Consider the following 23,497-nt stretch of genomic DNA (forward strand, 5'->3'; position numbering starts at 1 on the left):
ATTACAAACCATTACTGTGTCCCTAACCAATACCTACATTACAAACCATTACTGTGTCACTATAACCAATACCTACATTACAAACCATTACTGTGTCCCTAACCAATATCTACATTACAAACCATTACTGTGTCCCTAACCAATACCTACATTACTGTGTCCCTAACCAATACCTACATTACAAACCATTACTGTGTCCCTAACCAATATCTACATTACAAATCATTACTGTGTCCCTAACCAATACCTACATTACAAACCATTACTGTGTCCCTATAACCAATACCTACATTACTGTGTCCCTATAACCAATACCTACATTACAAACCATTACTGTGTCCCTATAACCAGTACCTACATTACTGTGTCCCTATAACCAATACCTACATTACAGACCATTACTGTGTCCCTATAACCAATACCTACATTACAAACCATTACTGTGTCCCTATAACCAATACCTACATTACTGTGTCCCTATAACCAATACCTACATTACTGTGTCCCTATAACCAATACCTACATTACTGTGTCCCTATAACCAATACCTACATTACTGTGTCCCTATAACCAATACCTACATTACTGCGTCCCTAACCAATACCTACATTACAAACCATTACTGTGTCCCTAACCAATACCTACATTACTAACCATTACTGTGTCCCTATAACCAATACCTACATTACAAACCATTTCTGTGTCCCTATAACCAATACCTACATTACAAACCATTTTTGTGTCCCTATAACCAGTACCTACATAACAAACCATTTCTGTGTCCCTATAACCAGTACCTACATTACAAACCATTACTGTGTCCCTATAACCAATACCTACATTACAGACCATTACTGTGTCCCTATAACCAGTACCTACATTACAAACCATTACGTATACTGTGTCCCTATAACCAATACCTACATTACTGTGTCCCTTACCAATACCTACATTACTGTGTCCCTTACCAATACCTACATTACAATGTCCCTATAACCAATACCTACGTTACAATGTCCCTATTTATAACCAATACCTACATTACAAACCATTACGTATACTGTGTCCCTATAACCAATACCTACATTACTATGTCCCTATAACCAATACCTACATTACAAACCATTACTATGTCCCTAACCAATACCTACATTACAAACCATTTCTGTGTCCCTAACCAATACCTACATTACTGTGTCCCTAACCAATACCTACATTACTGTGTCCCTAACCAATACCTACATTACTATGTCCCTATAACCAATACCTACATTACAAACCATTACTATGTCCCTATAACCAATACCTACATTACCTAACCATTACTGTGTCCCTATAACCAATACCTACATTACAAACCATTACTGTGTCCCTAACCAATACCTACATTACTGTGTCCCTAACCAATACCTACATTACTGTGTCCCTAACCAATACCTACATTACTGTGTCCCTATAACCAATACCTACATTACAAACCATTACTGTGTCCCTAACCAATACCTACATTACAAACCATTACTGTGTCACTATAACCAATACCTACATTACAAACCATTACTGTGTCCCTAACCAATATCTACATTACAAACCATTACTGTGTCCCTAACCAATACCTACATTACTGTGTCCCTAACCAATACCTACATTACAAACCATTACTGTGTCCCTCACCAATATCTACATTACAAATCATTACTGTGTCCCTAACCAATACCTACATTACAAACCATTACTGTGTCCCTATAACCAATACCTACATTACTGTGTCCCTATAACCAATACCTACATTACAAACCATTACTGTGTCCCTATAACCAGTACCTACATTACTGTGTCCCTATAACCAATACCTACATTACAGACCATTACTGTGTCCCTATAACCAATACCTACATTACAAACCATTACTGTGTCCCTATAACCAATACCTACATTACTGTGTCCCTATAACCAATACCTACATTACTGTGTCCCTATAACCAATACCTACATTACTGTGTCCCTATAACCAATACCTACATTACTGTGTCCCTATAACCAATACCTACATTACTGCGTCCCTAACCAATACCTACATTACAAACCATTACTGTGTCCCTAACCAATACCTACATTACTAACCATTACTGTGTCCCTATAACCAATACCTACATTACAAACCATTTCTGTGTCCCTATAACCAATACCTACATTACAAACCATTTTTGTGTCCCTATAACCAGTACCTACATAACAAACCATTTCTGTGTCCCTATAACCAGTACCTACATTACAAACCATTACTGTGTCCCTATAACCAATACCTACATTACAGACCATTACTGTGTCCCTATAACCAGTACCTACATTACAAACCATTACGTATACTGTGTCCCTATAACCAATACCTACATTACTGTGTCCCTTACCAATACCTACATTACTGTGTCCCTTACCAATACCTACATTACAATGTCCCTATAACCAATACCTACGTTACAATGTCCCTATTTATAACCAATACCTACATTACAAACCATTACGTATACTGTGTCCCTATAACCAATACCTACATTACTATGTCCCTATAACCAATACCTACATTACAAACCATTACTATGTCCCTAACCAATACCTACATTACAAACCATTTCTGTGTCCCTAACCAATACCTACATTACTGTGTCCCTAACCAATACCTACATTACTGTGTCCCTAACCAATACCTACATTACTATGTCCCTATAACCAATACCTACATTACAAACCATTACTATGTCCCTATAACCAATACCTACATTACCTAACCATTACTGTGTCCCTATAACCAATACCTACATTACAAACCATTGCTGTGTCCCTAACCAATACCTACATTACTGTGTCCCTATAACCAATACCTACATTACAAACCATTACTGTGTCCCTAACCAATACCTACATTACAGACCATTACTATGTCCCTATAACCAATACCTACATTACAAACCATTACTATGTCCCTATAACCAATACCTACATTACAAACCATTACTATGTCCCTAACCAATACCTACATTACAAACCATTTCTGTGTCCCTAACCAATACCTTCATTACTGTGTCCCTAACCAATACCTACATTACTGTGTCCCTAACCAATACCTACATTACTATGTCCCTATAACCAATACCTACATTACCTAACCATTACTGTGTCCCTATAACCAATACCTACATTACCTAACCAATACCTACATTACAAACCCCGATAAAGTTTGTAGACTACGTTTTATTCATCATTAATAATTCAGAATAATGTTCACACAGCAGTATGGTGGATAAACTACAAGGTAAATGTTTGCCCTATCAAATTAAAGTATGGATTTGCACAATAAATATTGTAACTTTTTGTACCTAAAACAATCTGTTGCCATCGTTTTCAGGACAGATCTTGTTTAAAAGGGTGTTTTAATGCTATATGAAAACACCTTTTTATTACAATTTTATTTTGATGATTTGATCATCTTTTAAATCACACAAATTTAAGCACTACTTACAAAAGCACATCATAATGTATAGGTATACACCACAGTTTCAGTAGTAAGAACATGTACAATGTATATACATTATAGCTGTATATATACATTAGAGCTGTATATACATGTACATTATAGCTGTATATATACATTAGAGCTATATATATATACATTACAATAGAACACCCAGTGCTATCAGCAGTCTACCCAGCAGATGGACACCTAGAACCTGATAACTTATACATTACCAGGTATTGTCATATCAAAAATACTCCACAATATATACATATTCGACTTATTAATCCATATTTGTTACCATGGCAACCATTGCCACCACTGCATTACAAGCCTTAACCCATTGTTTCCTATTTCACTGCTAGCCAAAGCTTAACATGAAAACATCAAGTCTCCTCATCACTGGTATTTGTTAATAGATACATCATCTCTACTGTGTCAGACAGGAAATTACATATACAAATAATAACTCCAACAAGCACAATTAAAATTTACACAAATAATTTATAAATTCTAGCTATAATAAGTTAAAACCCCTAAAACATGCCTTTTAGCTGGTAGTGAATGATGTTAATGGAAGTCACAGTAGAATTTAATCTCTCTTTCATTGATATACCTTCATTTTAAAAATAGACCAGAATATCTTTTTTTTCAAACATTCAGATGCCTTGGTGGCCATCTTGGATAAAAATAGGGAAAATAAAGGTTTAATAAATATCTATTCATGATCCTCCGTGTATAGCTAATCAGTTATACCTCATAAGGTCCATTGATCAGCTAGCACAGCTTGTGGAAGAAGTAGATGTTAAAATGGTGACAGGTCTAATTATAGCTCACTAGAGATGGCAGCCATTAAGATTAATATTTAATGTAAAATTCAAGAAATGCTGACCCAAATTAGTTTACAACACTGAATGGTTTATACCACACCAGTAATGAGACACAATGTTTAGGGAGTAAGAGCAGGTATGGTCAGGCAAAAACAGACACACAACATATGTCAACCTAACACGCGACATCATTGACAAATGTGATAGGTGTGTGTACACCCGTATCACAAAATAACCTCCTAATTATCTTAAAACTTAGTTATTTGATGTCATGTTTAAATAACATGCACTGTTTTTAAAGCTACAGACAATCAATATGATACCAATACTGTGTATATATGTGATGTAGGACTGAATTACATAGACAATTATCGCACAATCAAACACAGCAAAGCAACAAAGATAGGTAAAAAGAAAAGGAAACAAAATTCTGAAAAAAATTACCCAAATCAGCAGCATAAAACAAATTGTATCAACTCAAATAAAATCATTTCAATAAAATGAAAAAATAAATAAAATCTAGAGCTAAAAGCAACGAAATGTAACAAATGTTTAAACCTTTTAAAAGCTAATCAGCTGAATGTCTATGTAATTCTGTCTTTATTATAAATTCTCAGAGCTTTTTTCGTGACCTGTTTTAAACTAGCATGGGACAGTCCCTAGGATCCCACATATACTATGTAATTAGTTTTATGTGTATATGTGTTGTACCAATTAACCATATATACACGGTAATTAGTTTTATGTGTTGTACCAATTTACTATGAAGTCGAGACTAATTCACTCATATGTCATACCATAATCAGGACCAGGGTACAAGTGGGTTGTCTTTTTTGGGGAAAGGAGCTAGAGATCGTATAATGTACTGAGGTTATCCCCCAGCTCTGGATGGTGTGAATATCCTCCTTAGTTAATGCTAAGGAGCTAGAGATCGTATAATGTATTGAGGTTATCCCCCCAGCTCTGGATGGTGTGAATATCCTCCTTAGTTAATGTTAAGGAGCTAGAGATCGTATAATGTACTGAGGTTATCCCCCCAGCTCTGGATGGTGTGAATATCCTCCTTAGTTAATGTTAAGGAGCTAGAGATCGTATAATGTACTGAGGTTATCCCCCCAGCTCTGGATGGTGTGAATATCCTCCTTAGATAATGTTAAGGAGCTAGAGATCGTATAATGTACTGAGGTTATCCCCCCAGGTCTGGATGGTGTGAATATCCTCCTTAGTTAATGTTAAGGAGCTAGAGATCGTATAATGTACTGAGGTTATCCCCCAGGTCTGGATGGTGTGAATATCCTCCTTAGTTAATGTTAAGGAGCTAGAGATCGTATAATGTACTGAGGTTATCCCCCAGCTCTGGATGGTGTGAATATCCTCCTTAGTTAATGTTAAGGAGCTAGAGATTGTATAATGTACTGAGGTTATCCCCCCAGGTCTGGATGGTGTGAATATCCTCCTTAGTTAATGTTAAGGAGCTAGAGATCGTATAATGTACTGAGGTTATCCCCCCAGCTCTGGATGGTGTGAATATCCCCCTTAGTTAATGTTAAGGAGTTCTCGTGTAGAATAGTTTTCATTACCGAGTCCTTCCTATTACACATCTACCCAATCCAATAAAAAAATAAATAATAGCCGCCTGTACCAGAGTTACCAGACCTGAGGAAACATGACTCAGAACCTTTACTTCATCTCTCTTTTTTTTCAACCAGTAGTCTTAGCACGGGGCGGTGGATCGAGAGTAGTCTGCCCTTGGTACGGGACCAAGCATAAACAAAAAACCCCATGATCATCGCCGCGATCTCAAAAAAGGCAAGATTTGAAATGAAATAAGTAGTTTTAGTATTTAAAACTTATATTTGTATCAACATCTAGGTTATTAAAGTGTGGAATCGAAAATATCATAAAAGTAAACCTGTTTTTACGAACAAATAGCCAAAAACCGTAATTTTCAAGGTTGAGTTTAGTAAAAATGTAAATCGACCATTACATAAGTTGTGGGGATTGCTTCCAATTCTTTTACACTGTCAGATTTCTAAAATATTAATATGAATTTATCAGACAAAAATGAGATTTATTCATTGAGTTGTTGTTGGGAAAAAAATTATATGAATATTCCTGGTACGGGGATCAGGTTAGGGTCTGTTTGCGATGTACACAAAATCACCGGGGACCCCTGTATTAATCTCGCCATTCTTGATCTTATAAACGCATCAGTATTGCGGAGACGCATCTGAAGAGCAATCACAGAGAGAGGGCTAACTGTGCGATGGAACTTACTTTTAAAGTATATGATTTTATCCTAAAATGTTTAGAAAATTCTACATGTTTCATGGAATAATAAATGCTAAAGATAATACTTATCAACATGATTTATTTTTTATTTTCTTTTGAAATTTACTCATTACCAGAGACGAGTGCACAACGACATTCACTCGTCCCCAGTCAAATTTAATTCGTCCAGGACAAGTAGACGAGTGTTCTTTTCGCACCCTGAGCATTATAACCACATAACTAATCATCCTTAATTCATACTACCCTGTATATTTATGTTACCATATAGGAAAATCTTCCTGTTTTAACAATATCTGTTTAACAACACCTGAGTTAATATACCTTTTACAAGAATAAGTAAGATATGTAGCTGTGTTAATATGGTCTTTTACAATATAAGTAAGATATGTAGCTGTGTAGATATACCTTTTACAATATAAGTAAGAAATGTAGCTGTGTAGATATACCTTTTACAATATAAGTAAGATATGTAGCTGTGTTGATATACCTTTTACAATATAAGTAAGATATGTAGCTGTGTAGATATACCTTTTACAATATAAGTAAGATATGTAGCTGTGTTGATATACCTTTTACAATATAAGTAAGATATGTAGCTGTGTTAAAATACCTTTTACAAGAATAAGTAAGATATGTAGCTGTGTTGATATACCTTTTACAATATAAGTAAGATATGTAGCTGTGTTGATATACCTTTTACAATTATAAGTAAGATATGTAGCTGTATTAAAACATTGTATACTGCTTTCTCACATTCTATTTATTTTTTTTTTACTATGTGTTACAATGACTATTATTTTGACTAAAACAGCTGTCTGTATAGTAACATAATGAAGGTAATGTATACGGAGAACAGAAATGTATTGACAATGACATGATTACGTTTATACTTACAAAAACCTGACTTCAAGGGCTCCACTGTTCTGATGGTAAATGTGCTTCCCTTTGGTATATCTTTTAACATTTTTGCCACCTCGAAATGACGACACCCTACTAAGTTCTTTCCGTCAATTTTTTCTATGTGATCTCCTACAGCAATTAAAGGCATTGTGTCCATAATGCTATTTTCCTTAATTCTTTTGATGAATGCATATCCAGCACCATTGTCTGTGATTGTCAAGCCCAGGGCATCCTCCGACTTTGTCACATCCAGTTCCTTTGGTCGTCCCTTTATGTGTGCAAAGATGAAATCATCCAGACCGATCTGACCACCAAGCAACTTGGTCATGTCTATCTTGTGTGTGTTCAGCGTACAAAATAAAATCTGGTAAAATAGAAACAGAAAGTTTACTATGACATCAACTTGTCATCCACTTGATGTAACGCTGAGTCAAAAAATGTTTTAAACAAATGTTTTCCAGTGTAAAAATTCACCAACAAATATGTAGCATGTACCAATGCTAAATAAGAATTTCTAATTTGTTTCAAGTTCAATAAATCACAACGCCCCCCCCCCCCCCCCCCCCCCCCCCCCCTTTTTATTCCGTTCGGTATGTATGTTATTCTTTGTAAATTGCCAATGATCTCACAGTTTTGAATAATGTATATAATTTAGGAAGTTCAGAAATCAAATCACCCTTTTCAAAGGCTTGAAATATAAGATCAAATAAATATTCCATTTTAAACCCAAGAGTCAGAACTGATTTTTAAATAAAACTCACACAATGATCTGGTGAAAGTTAGTTGTGAGATATAAAACAAACTGATGCCCTATGACATTTTGATACTTCACAATAAAAACAGGAGCTTTCCATACTGATAGATGATTCTGTGTGTATACATGAAATCTCCAGATGACTACGTACAGCCAAAGGATAATCAAGAAAATTTCTTTATATTAATAATTAGATTCCTGATATTCTCCCTGATGAATTGCCTTTTATTGAACCTGGTGCCAATTAAAAAGAACAGAGTTTGCATATATAATGCTCAAACCATATTGAATGTATATATTGTAGATGAAATGCTACCACGTAATCAGGGCTATTGGTAAAAAATATCATTGTATTGTGATCATTTGTGTTTGATTTAATGATTCTATCAAAACCCAAAGTTCAGTAGCCATTGGTTGAAATAAATTCTCCATTGGATAGAAAATCTACTGAATCTCTTGGCCCGCTATATATAAAGAGTTATGGCCCTTTTTCGGCATAGCCGTATAATATTCTTTTGGCCCCGGATATGACGCGACAGGTGGCGTTACTGGTCAAGATGAAGTATGTGATTGGTCAATGTAGCGGTAGATGCAAAATGTAGATATGCAGTTAAAAACGAAACAAAGTTAAGATTGAATGCAAGCTGAATAAGTGGGTGTATCTTTTCAAATGATACTTTAATAAAATTATTTTCCTGATTCAAATGCAGTCTTATTATCACCAAATATGATTCAAACCGATATAATTTTGTTATCCATGCTGAAATGCATTAGTTAATTTATTTCAACAGCAGATTTACATTTTAATCACCAGCATTAAAACTATACTGTTTATCTTTTTTAACGATATTTCTTGTTTATATTAATGCTAAAGTTTATCTGGAGGATAGGAACAAGGGATTCATTTCTCCATTATACAAAGGGATATATACACTCAAAACTTTACACTTTTCTTCTTACACTTTATGACCATACCTTAGTTCACATCAATTAGAAACTTACATTATATGACCATACCTTAACTCACACCAATTAGAAACTTACACTATATGACCATACCTTAGTTCACATCAATTAGAAACTTACACTATATGACCATACCTTAACTCACACCAATTAGAAACTTACACTATATGACCATACCTTAACTCACATCAATTAGAAACTTACACTTTATGACCATACCTTAGTTCACATCAATTAGAAACTTACACTATATGACCATACCTTAACTCACACCAATTAGAAACTTACACTATATGACCATACCTTAACTCACATCAATTAGAAACTTACACTTTATGACCATACCTTAGTTCACATCAATTAGAAACTTACATTATATGACCATACCTTAACTCACACCAATTAGAAACTTACACTATATGACCATACCTTAGTTCACATCAATTAGAAACTTACACTATATGACCATACCTTAACTCACACCAATTAGAAACTTACACTATATGACCATACCTTAGTTCACATCAATTAGAAACTTACACTATATGACCATACCTTAGTTCACATCAATGAGAAACTTACACTAAATGACCATACCTTAGCTCACATCAATTAGAAACTTACACTATATGACCATACCTTAGCTCACATCAATTAGAAACTTACACTATATAACCATACCTTAGCTCACATCAATTAGAAACTTACACTAAATGACCATACCTTAGCTCACATCAATTAGAAACTTACACTAAATGACCATACCTTAGCTCACATCAATTAGAAACTTACATTATATGACCATACCTTAGCTCACATCAATTAGAAACTTACACTTTATGACCATACATTAGCTCACATCAATTAGAAACTTACACTTTATGACCATACCTTAGCTCACATCAATTAGAAACATAAACAAGAACACAGTTCAATCATATCAATGTTGATCCTATCTGTATCTATGACCTACAGTAGATACAGGTAGAATTGGTGTGTATCTACCCCGATATCTCCTCGAACTACATACAGGACACACAACAATGGACACACCACAATGTTTAACTTTCTACTTTATTTTCAACACTCCTATAATTCCTAGATCTGACCAATCACTGTGGTTAGTGATCAGTATCTCGATTCTGGTTTAAACTCACAGGTATGTGTGATGTATACATGGTTCATTGTCTGTTGTGCGGTTCTTACATATAATGCCCCTAATAATTGATATTATCAAGTGCAAAACACTAAAATAAGGCCCAGTGTTATGTAACATGTACATTGTCCCCAAACAATGATCTATCAGATACATATGTGACCCTCAAGGCCCATGCACCTATACAGCATATTTGATCCATACAAACAGATGTACATGGAAGATCCTACTTCAGGTTCTGTTTTAAAAATAGATATATAATTATAAGAAACAATGAATTTAAAATGCGTTAATAATAGTCATCTGTATATAAACTGAAATAATGATATCAGTAATATCACAGTTAATTGTTTGTAGGAACACCAATGTATTGTTGGATTACTATATCACAGTTAATTGTTTGTAGGAACACCAATGTATTGTTGGATTACTATATCACAGTTAATTGTTTGTAGGAACACCAATGTGTTGTTGGATTACTATATCACAACTAATTGTTTGTAGGAACACCAATGTATTGTTGGATTACTATATCACAACTAATTGTTTGTAGGAACACCCATGTGTTGTTGGATTACTATATCACAACTAATTGTTTGTAGGAACACCAATGTATTGTTGGATTACTATATCACAGTTAATTGTTTGTAGGAACACCAATGTGTTGTTGGATTACTATATCACAACTAATTGTTTGTAGGAACACCAATGTATTGTTGGATTACTATATCACAGTTAATTGTTTGTAGGAACACCAATGTATTGTTGGATTACTATATCACAACTAATTGTTTGTAGGAACACCAATGTATTGTTGGATTACTATATCACAGTTAATTGTTTGTAGGAACACCAATGTATTGTTGGATTACTATATCACAACTATAATTGTTTGTAGGAACACCAATGTATTGTTGGATTACTATATCACAGTTAATTGTTTGTAGGAACACCAATGTATTGTTGGATTACTATATCACAGTTAATTGTTTGTAGGAACACCAATGTATTGTTGGATTACTATATCACAGTTAATTGTTTGTAGGAACACCAATGTATTGTTGGATTACTATATCACAACTAATTGTTTGTAGGAACACCAATGTATTGTTGGATTACTATATCACAACTAATTGTTTGTAGGAACACCAATGTATTGTTGGATTACTATATCACAGTTAATTGTTTGTAGGAACACCAATGTATTGTTGGATTACTATATCACAGTTAATTGTTTGTAGGAACACCAATGTATTGTTGGATTACTATATCACAACTAATTGTTTGTAGGAACACCAATGTATTGTTGGATTACTATATCACAACTATAATTGTTTGTAGGAACACCAATGTATTGTTGGATTACTATATCACAGTTAATTGTTTGTAGGAACACCAATGTATTGTTGGATTACTATATCACAGTTAATTGTTTGTAGGAACACCAATGTATTGTTGGATTACTATATCACAGTTAATTGTTTGTAGGAACACCAATGTATTGTTGGATTACTATATCACAACTAATTGTTTGTAGGAACACCAATGTATTGTTGGATTACTATATCACAGTTAATTGTTTGTAGGAACACCAATGTATTGTTGGATTACTATATCACAACTAATTGTTTGTAGGAACACCAATGTATTGTTGGATTACTATATCACAGTTAATTGTTTGTAGGAACACCAATGTATTGTTGGATTACTATATCACAACTAATTGTTTGTAGGAACACCAATGTATTGTTGGATTACTATATCACAACTATAATTGTTTGTAGGAACACCAATGTATTGTTGGATTACTATATCACAACTAATTGTTTGTAGGAACACCAATGTATTGTTGGATTACTATATCACAACTATAATTGTTTGTAGGAACACCAATGTATTGTTGGATTACTATATCACAACTATAATTGTTTGTAGGAACACCAATGTATTGTTGGATTACTATATCACAAGTTAATTGTTTGTAGGAACACCAATGTATTGTTGGATTACTATATCACAGTTAATTGTTTGTAGGAACACCAATGTATTGTTGGATTACTATATCACAGTTAATTGTTTGTAGGAACACCAATGTATTGTTGGATTACTATATCACACTATAATTGTTTGTAGGAACACCAATGTATTGTTGGATTACTATATCACAGTTAATTGTTTGTAGGAACACCAATGTATTGTTGGATTACTATATCACAGTTAATTGTTTGTAGGAACACCAATGTATTGTTGGATTACTATATCACAGTTAATTGTTTGTAGGAACACCAATGTATTGTTGGATTACTATATCACAGTTAATTGTTTGTAGGAACACCAATGTATTGTTGGATTACTATATCACAGTTAATTGTTTGTAGGAACACCAATGTGTTGTTGGATTACTATATCACAGTTAATTGTTTGTAGGAACACCAATGTATTGTTGGATTACTATATCACAGTTAATTGTTTGTAGGAACACCAATGTATTGTTGGATTACTATATCACAGTTAATTGTTTGTAGGAACACCAATGTATTGTTGGATTACTATATCACAGTTAATTGTTTGTAGGAACACCAATGTATTGTTGGATTACTATATCACAGTTAATTGTTTGTAGGAACACCAATGTATTGTTGGATTACTATATCACAGTTAATTGTTTGTAGGAACACCAATGTATTGTTGGATTACTATATCACAACTATAATTGTTTGTAGGAACACCAATGTATTGTTGGATTACTATATCACAGTTAAGTGTTTGTAGGAACACCAATGTATTGTTGGATTACTATATCACAACTATAATTGTTTGTAGGAACACCAATGTATTGTTGGATTACTATATCATAGTTAATTGTTTGTAGGAACACCAAGTGTTGTTGGATTACTATATCACAACTAATTGTTTGTAGGAACACCCATGTGTTGTTGGATTACTATATCACAGTTAAATGTTTGTAGGAACACCAATGTATTGTTGGATTACTATATCACAGTTAATTGTTTGTAGGAACACCAATGTATTGTTGGATTACTATATCACAGTTAATTGTTTGTAGGAACACCAATGTATTGTTGGATTACTATATCACAGTTAATTGTTTGTAGGAACACCCATGTGTTGTTGGATTACTATATCACAGTTAATTGTTTGTAGGAACACCAATGTATTGTTGGATTACTATATCACAACTAATTGTTTGTAGGAACACCAATGTATTGTTGGATTACTATATCACAACTAATTGTTTGTAGGAACACCAATGTGTTGTTGGATTACTATATCACAGTTAATTGTTTGTAGGAACACCAATGTATTGTCGGATTACTATATCACAACTATAATTGTTTGTAGGAACACCAATGTATTGTTGGATTACTATATCACAGTTAATTGTTTGTAGGAACACCAATGTATTGTTGGATTACTATATCACAGTTAATTGTTTGTAGGAACACCAATGTATTGTTGGATTACTATATCACAGTTAAGTGTTTGTAGGAACACCAATGTATTGTTGGATTACTATATCACAACTATAATTGTTTGTAGGAACACCAATGTATTGTTGGATTACTATATCACAGTTAATTGTTTGTAGGAACACCAATGTATTATTGGATTACTATATCACAGTTTATTGTTTGTAGGAACACCAATGTATTGTTGGATTACTATATCACAACTAATTGTTTGTAGGAACACCAATGTATTGTTGGATTACTATATCACAGTTTATTGTTTGTAGGAACACCAATGTATTGTTGGATTACTATATCACAGTTTATTGTTTGTAGGAACACCAATGTATTGTTGGATTACTATATCACAACTAATTGTTTGTAGGAACACCAATGTATTGTTGGATTACTATATCACAGTTAATTGTTTGTAGGAACACCAAGTGTTGCTGGATTACTGTACTCTAGCTGGTACATAAACTATAACAGTCTATATTTACATATTGTGTGTATGATTGTCTGTGCTATCTTGAGAATTGAATACGACCTTTGACATCCTTCTACTACAGAATATTTACTTATGATCAATGATCAAATATTCAGTAAATAATTGTGGCAGGCTGTTGAATGTTTATCATCTGACATACATTGTTATTCTACCTGTATCAAATCTAACAATAACTACAACTATAATCAAGGTAAGATCCAAGAAATACCTACATGTTATCACTATCGGACAACCATTGACAGTCATGTGAAAGTTTCATTTCATTTCAACATATTTTATTGATAAACAATTAGATTGAACATAAGGCTTAAGCCTATATCAAATTTCTCTCCATATCATATCATAACATATAAAACATGTAAATTACTTAGTAGTTAGTACCTATATATTGTATAACATTTATTAAGTAAATTACTTATCATTCATAATATATTGCCCTCAGAAGTTGTGATTTTATCAACACATAAATCAATACATATATGTCAACAACATTAAAAAATAAACAATAGAGACAATGGACACAGGAAACGCAAAGCATGTAAAAATACTATCGGAAAAAAAGAAACACAAGTTATTTGACGCGATTCTTTGATGATGTGTTCAAGGTGTGGGTTTCTCAATTATTTCATCATCACTGAATACATTTTGATGATTTTTGTTGGAATACATTTTGATGATTTTTGTTGAATATATTTTGATGATTTTTGTTGTCCTGTCACAAACAGTGTTTGAGTGAATACCGTTGAAACAAGGGTACCATACGCAGTTTCCTGATCAAATCAGTAGCATGTGTGCCAATCCCTGGCATCAGTCGCTGTTCTTACTCTCCTTAACAATGACCCCGTCAAAGTGTTGTTTTACCCTTTAAGGGATATTATTTCACTTCTGAATAAGGGCCTGCCTGAGTTGAGCGACATTATATCGGATGTTCACATGCTTCCTATAACCCTCCTGTCTAGCTTGTTCCACAAATGCTTCATTGAGGACATATCTTGGTGGACAATCAAGAAATGGAACATTGTTTTGAGCCAGAAAGTCATGACAAACCCTAGCAACATGGTGCCTTATGTTGTCCTGCTGTAAGGTTACGTTAATGGATAAGAAGAAGAACGTGTGGCCTCCAGACCTGATCCAGGTATCTAACTGCTGTTAAGATTACCATCGATAACCACGAGAGGTGTTTTCATGCCTTGAGATATCCCTGCCCATACCATAACAGACCCTCCCTGAATCTGTCACTTTCCGTCACACAAGCGTCACAACATCCATAGACATGCTGTTGTCCATCTGACCTGTGAAGCATGACTCATCAGTGAACAACATGCGTCTCCAAAAGGCCAAACAAAACCGATTAGGTGCATGTGCAAGCAGTCGCTGCATTTCGATGTTTGTGTGGCCTTTGCGTAAGTGGCAGACCAACTATTAGGAACATCATGGCCTTAAATGAAATGCAACTGATTTCTAACCATTCTTGGACACACTGGCCGACCACGAGTGCCAATAATTTGACGTGCTGTCTCCGTTGCCATCTGACATCAGTTATGGAGGTGCAAGAGACAATGAACAATATGGCCCTACTTCTATCGACTTTTCTCAAACGTGGGATTTCGCTGTACAATCACTTCAAAAAGAAATGTTTTGTAACTGATCTGTACTGTTTCAATGTTCAATTTGTAATGATTTACCAGCACATATGTTGCAAGAGTACCCCGGATGCACGCTTTCTTGAAAAATCTGCTGAAAGCATGCAGTGTCACGGTCGACTGGATTTTAACTGAAGAGCATTTTCACAGAGTTAGCTCAGTGTGAAATTTAATTGAATTTAGACCACTTGTCTAAAAGTTATATTAAAACCAAACTTGCCTTTCTTTTTTCCGCTAGTTTATATGAATTTCATTTGTACATGACTGCAATATAGCAATTGACTCTTCGCTGGATTTATCGCCCCGTGAACAGCCAGGGTCATTTTAAGGAGGGGTATCTTTGTAGTAGTTGGAGGCTAGCTACCTCATGATCACTGAACAACATATGGGAGACACATATGCCATCCAGAGCATTTGGGGTTAAGTGTCTTGCAAAAGACCTCATGATCACTTAACAACATATGGGAGACACATGCCATCCAGAGCAATTGGGGTTAAGTGTCTTGCAAAAGACACCACCGTGACAGACCAGTCTGTATCTCAGCTTCCCGAGAAACACAATCCAACAGAGAGGGAGCATCGAAACCCATACCTTAGATCTTCACCTGATCCATGAGCCTAGGTAACGGAATGAGCTATCCATCGCAGCCCCACAATATAGCAAAGGGTAACACTAAATTCATAATCAAAATGAAGAATTTTACATCTAAGCTACTTTTTAACATTAATGTCATTGTGAACAGCTGCTACGCATATTGCTTTAGTACCACCTATGCTACCCCCTGTATGTTCATCATACTACAACAGTTACCACCCTCAATACTTTAAAGCTGAAGTAACGCATAAACAATACCCAATCATGTTCATCACATCACAACAGTTAAAATTACCACCCATGGCCACAATGCTTTCGTTATACATACTCCTTCGCTACCCCCAGCAATCAGCAAATTCATCTTACCACAACAGTTACCACCCCCAATACCTCCAGACTTAGTGACATACACCAACTACTCCAAGTATTATACCACAACAGTTATACCACCCACAATACCTCCAGACTTAGTGACATACACCAACTACTCCCAAGTATTATACCACAACAGTTATACCACCCACAATACCTCCAGACTTAGTGACATACACCAACTACTCCAAGTATTATACCACAACAGTTATACCACCCACAATACCTCCAGACTTAGTACATAACATATACAAACTACCCCAAGTATTATACCACAACAGTTACCTGACCCACAATACCTCCAGACTTAGTACATAACATACACAAACTACCCCAAGTATCATACCACAACAGTTGCAACCCACAATACATTAGTAAGAATCCTCTGCTGCTACAGCCTCCATCCCCTCAACCCCCTAACACCCACAAATAGTTACAACCCACAATGCCTTAGTAACACACCTTATTAATTAGTGAATGATTAAAAGCTATTAAAAAGCTTTGACAAGTACCTTAAGCTAGACTAAGGTTTCAGACTGAGGACACTGACAAAACTCCGCCAGTTTAAGTTTACCAGCAGGGGACTGTTAGGACCAGGTGTTCCATATAGGTAATTACTATACGTCATCACTGACAGTCGTGTAAATCTGGTCAAATCCAGATACGTAACAATAATGGAAACAAGGGGTTCACCGCTGTGGTGTGTTTAACTGTCATGTCATCTCAAAGAAAATATATAGAAATACACAAGGCAATTTAATCATTCATAAACACTTTTATCGCGACCTGCGTTACTACGAGTATACTATTGTATTTTCATTGCTGATGGAAACAATATAACATGTACAGTCAGTAAACCATGCAAACATTCATGTAGTAATTAATATGTACATAATATTGTGTAAAGTTTCCTGGTAAAACACAGGCACTTAATCCACATTGTGTTTATTGACAAATAAGAGAACAATAATAATGACTTTAGAATATATATTGCCCCTGGTAATTCTGTATATCTACATCCATGTATACCAGTGTAAAATAGCGTTATACATATCTATGTATATTATCTAAAATCAAGCGAGTATCTGGAATCTGCCAATATGAATATTAGTGTATTATGTAATTTGTGTCTGTCCATCACCATAAGTTGCATGTTTTCATGTTTAGATTGGAATAATAAAAAATATAAGTTAGACATAACATGTGTTTGACATCTTAATACACAGCCAAGTGACTCCCGTACATACATTACAACACAACAATAGTCAAGTCATGATCATTGCATAGTGGAAATAACACTTCTGTGAGTGTTGTTTTATACAATGATCGTAATGTTCATGATTTTCCTATAAATAAAACTAAGTTATGATGTAACTGTGTTTCTGTATCATATTATCTACAATTACATACCGAGCTACATGTAATGATGTAATATACAGTATTAAATAAGATAAAGTGATGGCTGAAACTCTACATAAAACTGTTAACTTCCTGCTTTCCTTTTGAATCATTTTGAAATAAACAGACTCCTTAAAATCATTTTAATTAGAGTACCCAACAGCATATCCCCCCTGTACATTTAGGTGATATTACATTAACACTTAAATCAAACCCGTTGGACTCTGAATCACATTGTAACAGGTGGATGATACCACACGCACGATCCCAAAATACTGGCCATGGCCTACTCACATCAGAAACGTCCATGTCATACGCGTCGGCTATTTTCTGGTACAGTTCCTTGACATTCGTGAACCCGGAGATGATCCCTGTGGGACTGCCATGGGCCTGTTGACAATGGAACACTAACTTTGGTCTCGGGGGATCCACCGGCTGGCTCCGGGGCACCTGTGTTCCATTGGATTCCGGTGGAGTAGGTTGTGGATTGCTTGGGCGTTGTTCGTTTGATTCTGTGGGCGATCTAGTCGATTGTTGGTTATCAACTAATGTTTTATCCTTCTTCTTACCAAAGAGGGGCATTTTGAAGTCTATTGTCACTTTTTTCACAGACCGAACGTCTCTGCTGATCGTCGGAAAACCATAAAAATATTACAGGTAACCCTTGGAACAGGATACACCTTGAAGGTATGACAAATATAGGTGAAACGGAAATACATGGCGCGTCACACAAAAGGTATCAAGTTATCGGTTCCTACTTCCGTTGTAATAATGTCCTTAAAATTAAGCATTATTTTCATAAATGACAAACGGAAATATTCTTGGTTTATAAAATACACTTTACCTTTTAGATAAATAGTTATTTACCTGTGTGCATATCGTATGTATGCATTTTGATATATACAGAGAATGTTAGGAACTGACATATTTTACCCGTTAGCATTACCTTACCTGTAATTTTATTGGCTGAAGTATGGGGTACGCGATGGGGATATATAAAAAGATTTTACCTGAGAGTTGAACAAGGAAACAAACGATTTTGTTTTTGTTTGTGAATGTGTGCGTTCATGTTTATGCGTGTTATGTTTTCTTAGAAAAAACACTGGCCGTGAAATTGTTAAATTAAACAACTGTAACGTCCGCTCTCCATAAACACTGGCCGTGAAATTGATAAATTGTATAACTGTACTGGCCGTGAAATTGATAAATCGTATAACATAGATTAACTGTACGAAGACACAAAAGAATAACACCCTATTTTTATCAGATATTTATATAGTACAGTAAAGTTTTATGTATGCACTGTATTGAAATATATTGAAGGGGGCATACATTGACACCATCAGCTGCACATCTCTTAAAATTACTGATGCCAATTTTCACAAGAATTAAAACGTGATGTGTATTAATCTATCAAGACAGTTACCAAAAACAGAAATAGACAAAATTGAAAGAGTGCAGGGAATGGTAGCCAGATTTACATGTTACCAACGACTATAAGAGCAGGGAACAGGGACGTGCCACAAGGATGCTGGATGATCTGAAGCTATATCATCACTTGAAACCAGGCGTGCACAACAGTCACCTTGGTATATATACCCCCTGATGAACACCTTATAAACAACGACCAAAAAGAACCATCAAAGTATTTCGATAAAACATCACATCTAATATTGTTGAGAAAAATGTAACTAAAAATCCAAAGCCTTCCGTAGTGCCTACACACTATCAACACTATTAGAGACTGGAACCACTTGGAGGATAATATACTGTATAAGGTAGTTTGTGTCCAACATTGGAGGCTTTCAGACGAGCTTTGGTGCAATAAATACAATAAATCTCCTATCTCTCTCTACCGTTGTGTTAAAACCAGAAACAGGTGGGTGGGTAGGTATGGTAGGTATGGTACACTGTAGGTAAGTAGGTAGGTGGTAGGTAGGTAGGTAGGTAGGTAGGTGAGGCTTTTGAATCTATTCAGTGCGTAGGGACTTAACACGTTGATATGACCCAGAATAAAAAAAACAACAGGGCCCGACCCCTAGATCACTTATCATTGATAAAAGTAAGTGATCGAACCCTGGGGTTATTTTTCATTACGGGTCACAGGAACGTGCCAGGTCCCTGTGGTCCACTGTATATTTATGTTCCCATTATATAGTCCTTAGATAATACCACAGGCCCGGTTTTATATTAAACCGCCAACCAAACTGTTGTTATGATGCAATGACAACATCTACCTACATTTATGACAGGATGAATAAATCTGCGATTAATAAAATGCTGTTTTCTTATTTCTGTCTGTATCTGGTTAGACAAAATAATAGTATCTACTCCCACTTTATCAACACTAGGGATAGGACTTTTTTTCTATAAATAGTCAGCAAATGAAATGGCCTCGACGGTAACTGCTCTATGTGTGTATGTGGGTGATTTTTGTTTTGCTTTAAATGTTGACGCCTTTGTTGACTTGGACTACACCGAAACGCCCTCAGATTCGCATGTAGTGCTTTCCATGTTTTGTTGTTATGGTGCTTGGTTACTAAAAAAAAATGAATGCTGTGTAGTATTTTTATGCTGTACTAAAACTTTGTTCTAATTTTACGTTGCTATGATGATTCTTTTCCTTTTTTTCTGTTTTTTTTTTTTAATTTTCATGAAAACAATGTTCATAGTTTCGCCAGTAAGTTTCTTTAAACTCACATTACATTAGTCACAGGGGATAACCGGATGCGGGCAAATGTAGATATCCACATCCAATATGGCGCAGGACGGAAACGGAGAGTATTAACTGATGTGAATTATCAATGTTCTTCAAATTTATATGACATTACATTCTGAGTAAGCGTATCGATAGTTGGTTCAATATAAATGTAATCTGAAGCGATGAGTTAGCGATACTTGGTGTAATGAAGCTGATATCAACATCGTTAGTTTTGGCATGATGACGGTAACTGTAAGTGTATGATGCGGGTATCTGATAAGGCAGTAATATGAAAAATGATGCGGTTAACTGCTAAACTAAAACAGTAACTGCCTATGGTGAGCTTAATTGTAGGGAAATTACAAACATAAAAGTCACGTTCCATATAGTAGCTGTAGATCTAGATGTACATGTAAATAGATGAGCACCCTCGGCGTTGTTTAAAATGAATTCTGTATATAAAATTGTACACGTCATGATTATACCTATCATTTCAATAAACAACTGTATAATAATTACAAATACATTCATTCGTGTTACATACGTACGCTTATCAATGTATTACATACTATATACAGAGACCCCCCTCCATCTTCCCATGTTATAATTTCAATTAACTTGTAATTGTAACAGTTGGGGTTTCGTCTATGCGACATATAACGAGATTTGTATGTATTTATAATTACACTTCCTCTCAGATCCGCAATGATTAATTAAAATGACACTTTTACATTGTATTATACTTAAAAATTAGTTGATAGTAATTGTAGATTTAATTATAATTTGAATTTATACCAAACGGCAATATTTTATGAAGGAAAATATCTGTAATAATTACGTGTTCCACGAATAAAACTTTTGCAGCGGGCACATATATTAGTGATCATTTCACCTGTGTAGTTTGTATAGCACGTGGCAAAATTGTGAACACGATAACTGCACGATGTACACAAACTGTTCTTGGTACATTGTGCGACCACACAACTGTAAAATATCTTGATTGTAATGCTTTAATAAGAGTTATAGTGTATATATATCAAAAACACTGTCGTAATTCATCTGTACTAAACAAAATTTAAAAAAATAAGCAAAAAGGACTTAAATAAAGAATAAACAAACAAATAATGAATGTTTGACTTGTATACAGAACTGTTTTGTCTAATGAAATCTATAACAGAAAGAATGATTCATTTGGTGGATTTGATACAATGCGCATTTTTTTTCTTTGATTTGCAACCAGGATCTAATGATACATGTGTCAAAAGTGTGTATGTCACATACACTGTGTAGTTATATTAGGTCTCGACCCGCCCCTGTCAAGCGACCTGACAACGAAAATCAAAATTTAATATTCTTTTACTAGTAAAAACTTTTTCATATTTTTTTTCTAGATTAACTCAGGGGGTAACCTGATGCGGGTAACTGTATAGTTACCCACATCCAATATGGCGCAGGGCGGAAACGGCGAGTATTAACTGATGTGAATTATCAATGTTCTTCAACTTTAGGCCTATATGGCATTCTGAGTAACTCGGCGTGTCGATACTTGGTTCAATATAAATGTAATCTGAAGAGATGAGTTACCGATACTTGATGTAATTAAGCTGATAAACATTGTAAGTTTCGGCATGATGACGGACATAACTGAGAATGTCCAAATCGATGATGCGGGTATCTGCGGATGATGATGAGGGTAACTGGTTTGTATAAATTCATTTAAATCGAAAACGCTTTAGAATCGATGTCAAATTCAGTAGGCCTAAACCATTGACTGAAAAATTATCTCAGGGGAAAAAATATTGGAACGCATACTTTTAATTATGTTCTTATGTTTTTGTACTCGTACTATCTCGCTATTTTTGCTACATAGCCTACATGCAGAGACCTATATAGTATATAGGTCTCTGATACATGTACCTTCATAACGCATAAATTGCATTTTGATTAGGCCTACATTTTATCCCATTGCTCACAGGGGCTTGGCACGAATTTCCAAATCATCGTCCATATATAGACTATGTATGTATTATAGTGCCAAGCCCCTGTGCCATTACTTTAAGAATTGCTGAACTGCAACTACACCGACACACGTCTCAAATGACGTCAGTGCCGAAGGGAGATAACTGTGTGTAAACGCTATGATTTCTTCAAATGGTGAATAATGCATTTTGTTGAAAAAATTGAATGTGTAACGTGTTTATATTAAAGTTTATTGATATTTTGCTATAAATCTGGCCTATTTAGATATCTATGTGTTTTGGTGGTTGTTCGCAAACTGTATACAGAGACGTGTTATATCAGGGGCCTGTTCGTTTATGCTGACCAGAGACCTAACTATATACTATTATATAGGTCTCTGTGCTGACAAACCGGTTCGTCAGTTTTTAAATACATTATT

General features: G+C 34.9%; 1 protein-coding gene across 2 annotated transcripts in view; it reads right to left on the reverse strand.

Moving 5' to 3' along the window:
- The window catches only part of LOC117325062 (PDZ domain-containing protein GIPC1-like), a 37,693-nt gene extending 18,572 nt beyond the window's left edge, over positions 1-19,121 (reverse strand). For both annotated transcript variants that reach the window (XR_004532124.1, XM_033880988.1), the window contains exons 1-2: positions 18,693-19,121; positions 7,531-7,900 (exon numbers count right to left, since the gene is read on the reverse strand). Coding sequence is in view for 1 of the 2 variants with exons in the window: in XM_033880988.1 (XP_033736879.1) it covers positions 7,531-7,900; positions 18,693-18,980 (658 nt within the window). In the remaining variant the exon portion in view is untranslated. The remainder of the gene's footprint in view (positions 1-7,530; positions 7,901-18,692) is intronic.
- Between the last annotated feature and the right edge of the window lie 4,376 nt (positions 19,122-23,497).

The sequence above is a fragment of the Pecten maximus genome, chromosome 4 (genome assembly GCF_902652985.1).
Source record: "Pecten maximus chromosome 4, xPecMax1.1, whole genome shotgun sequence".
Classification (NCBI taxonomy): Eukaryota; Metazoa; Mollusca; class Bivalvia; order Pectinida; family Pectinidae; genus Pecten; species Pecten maximus.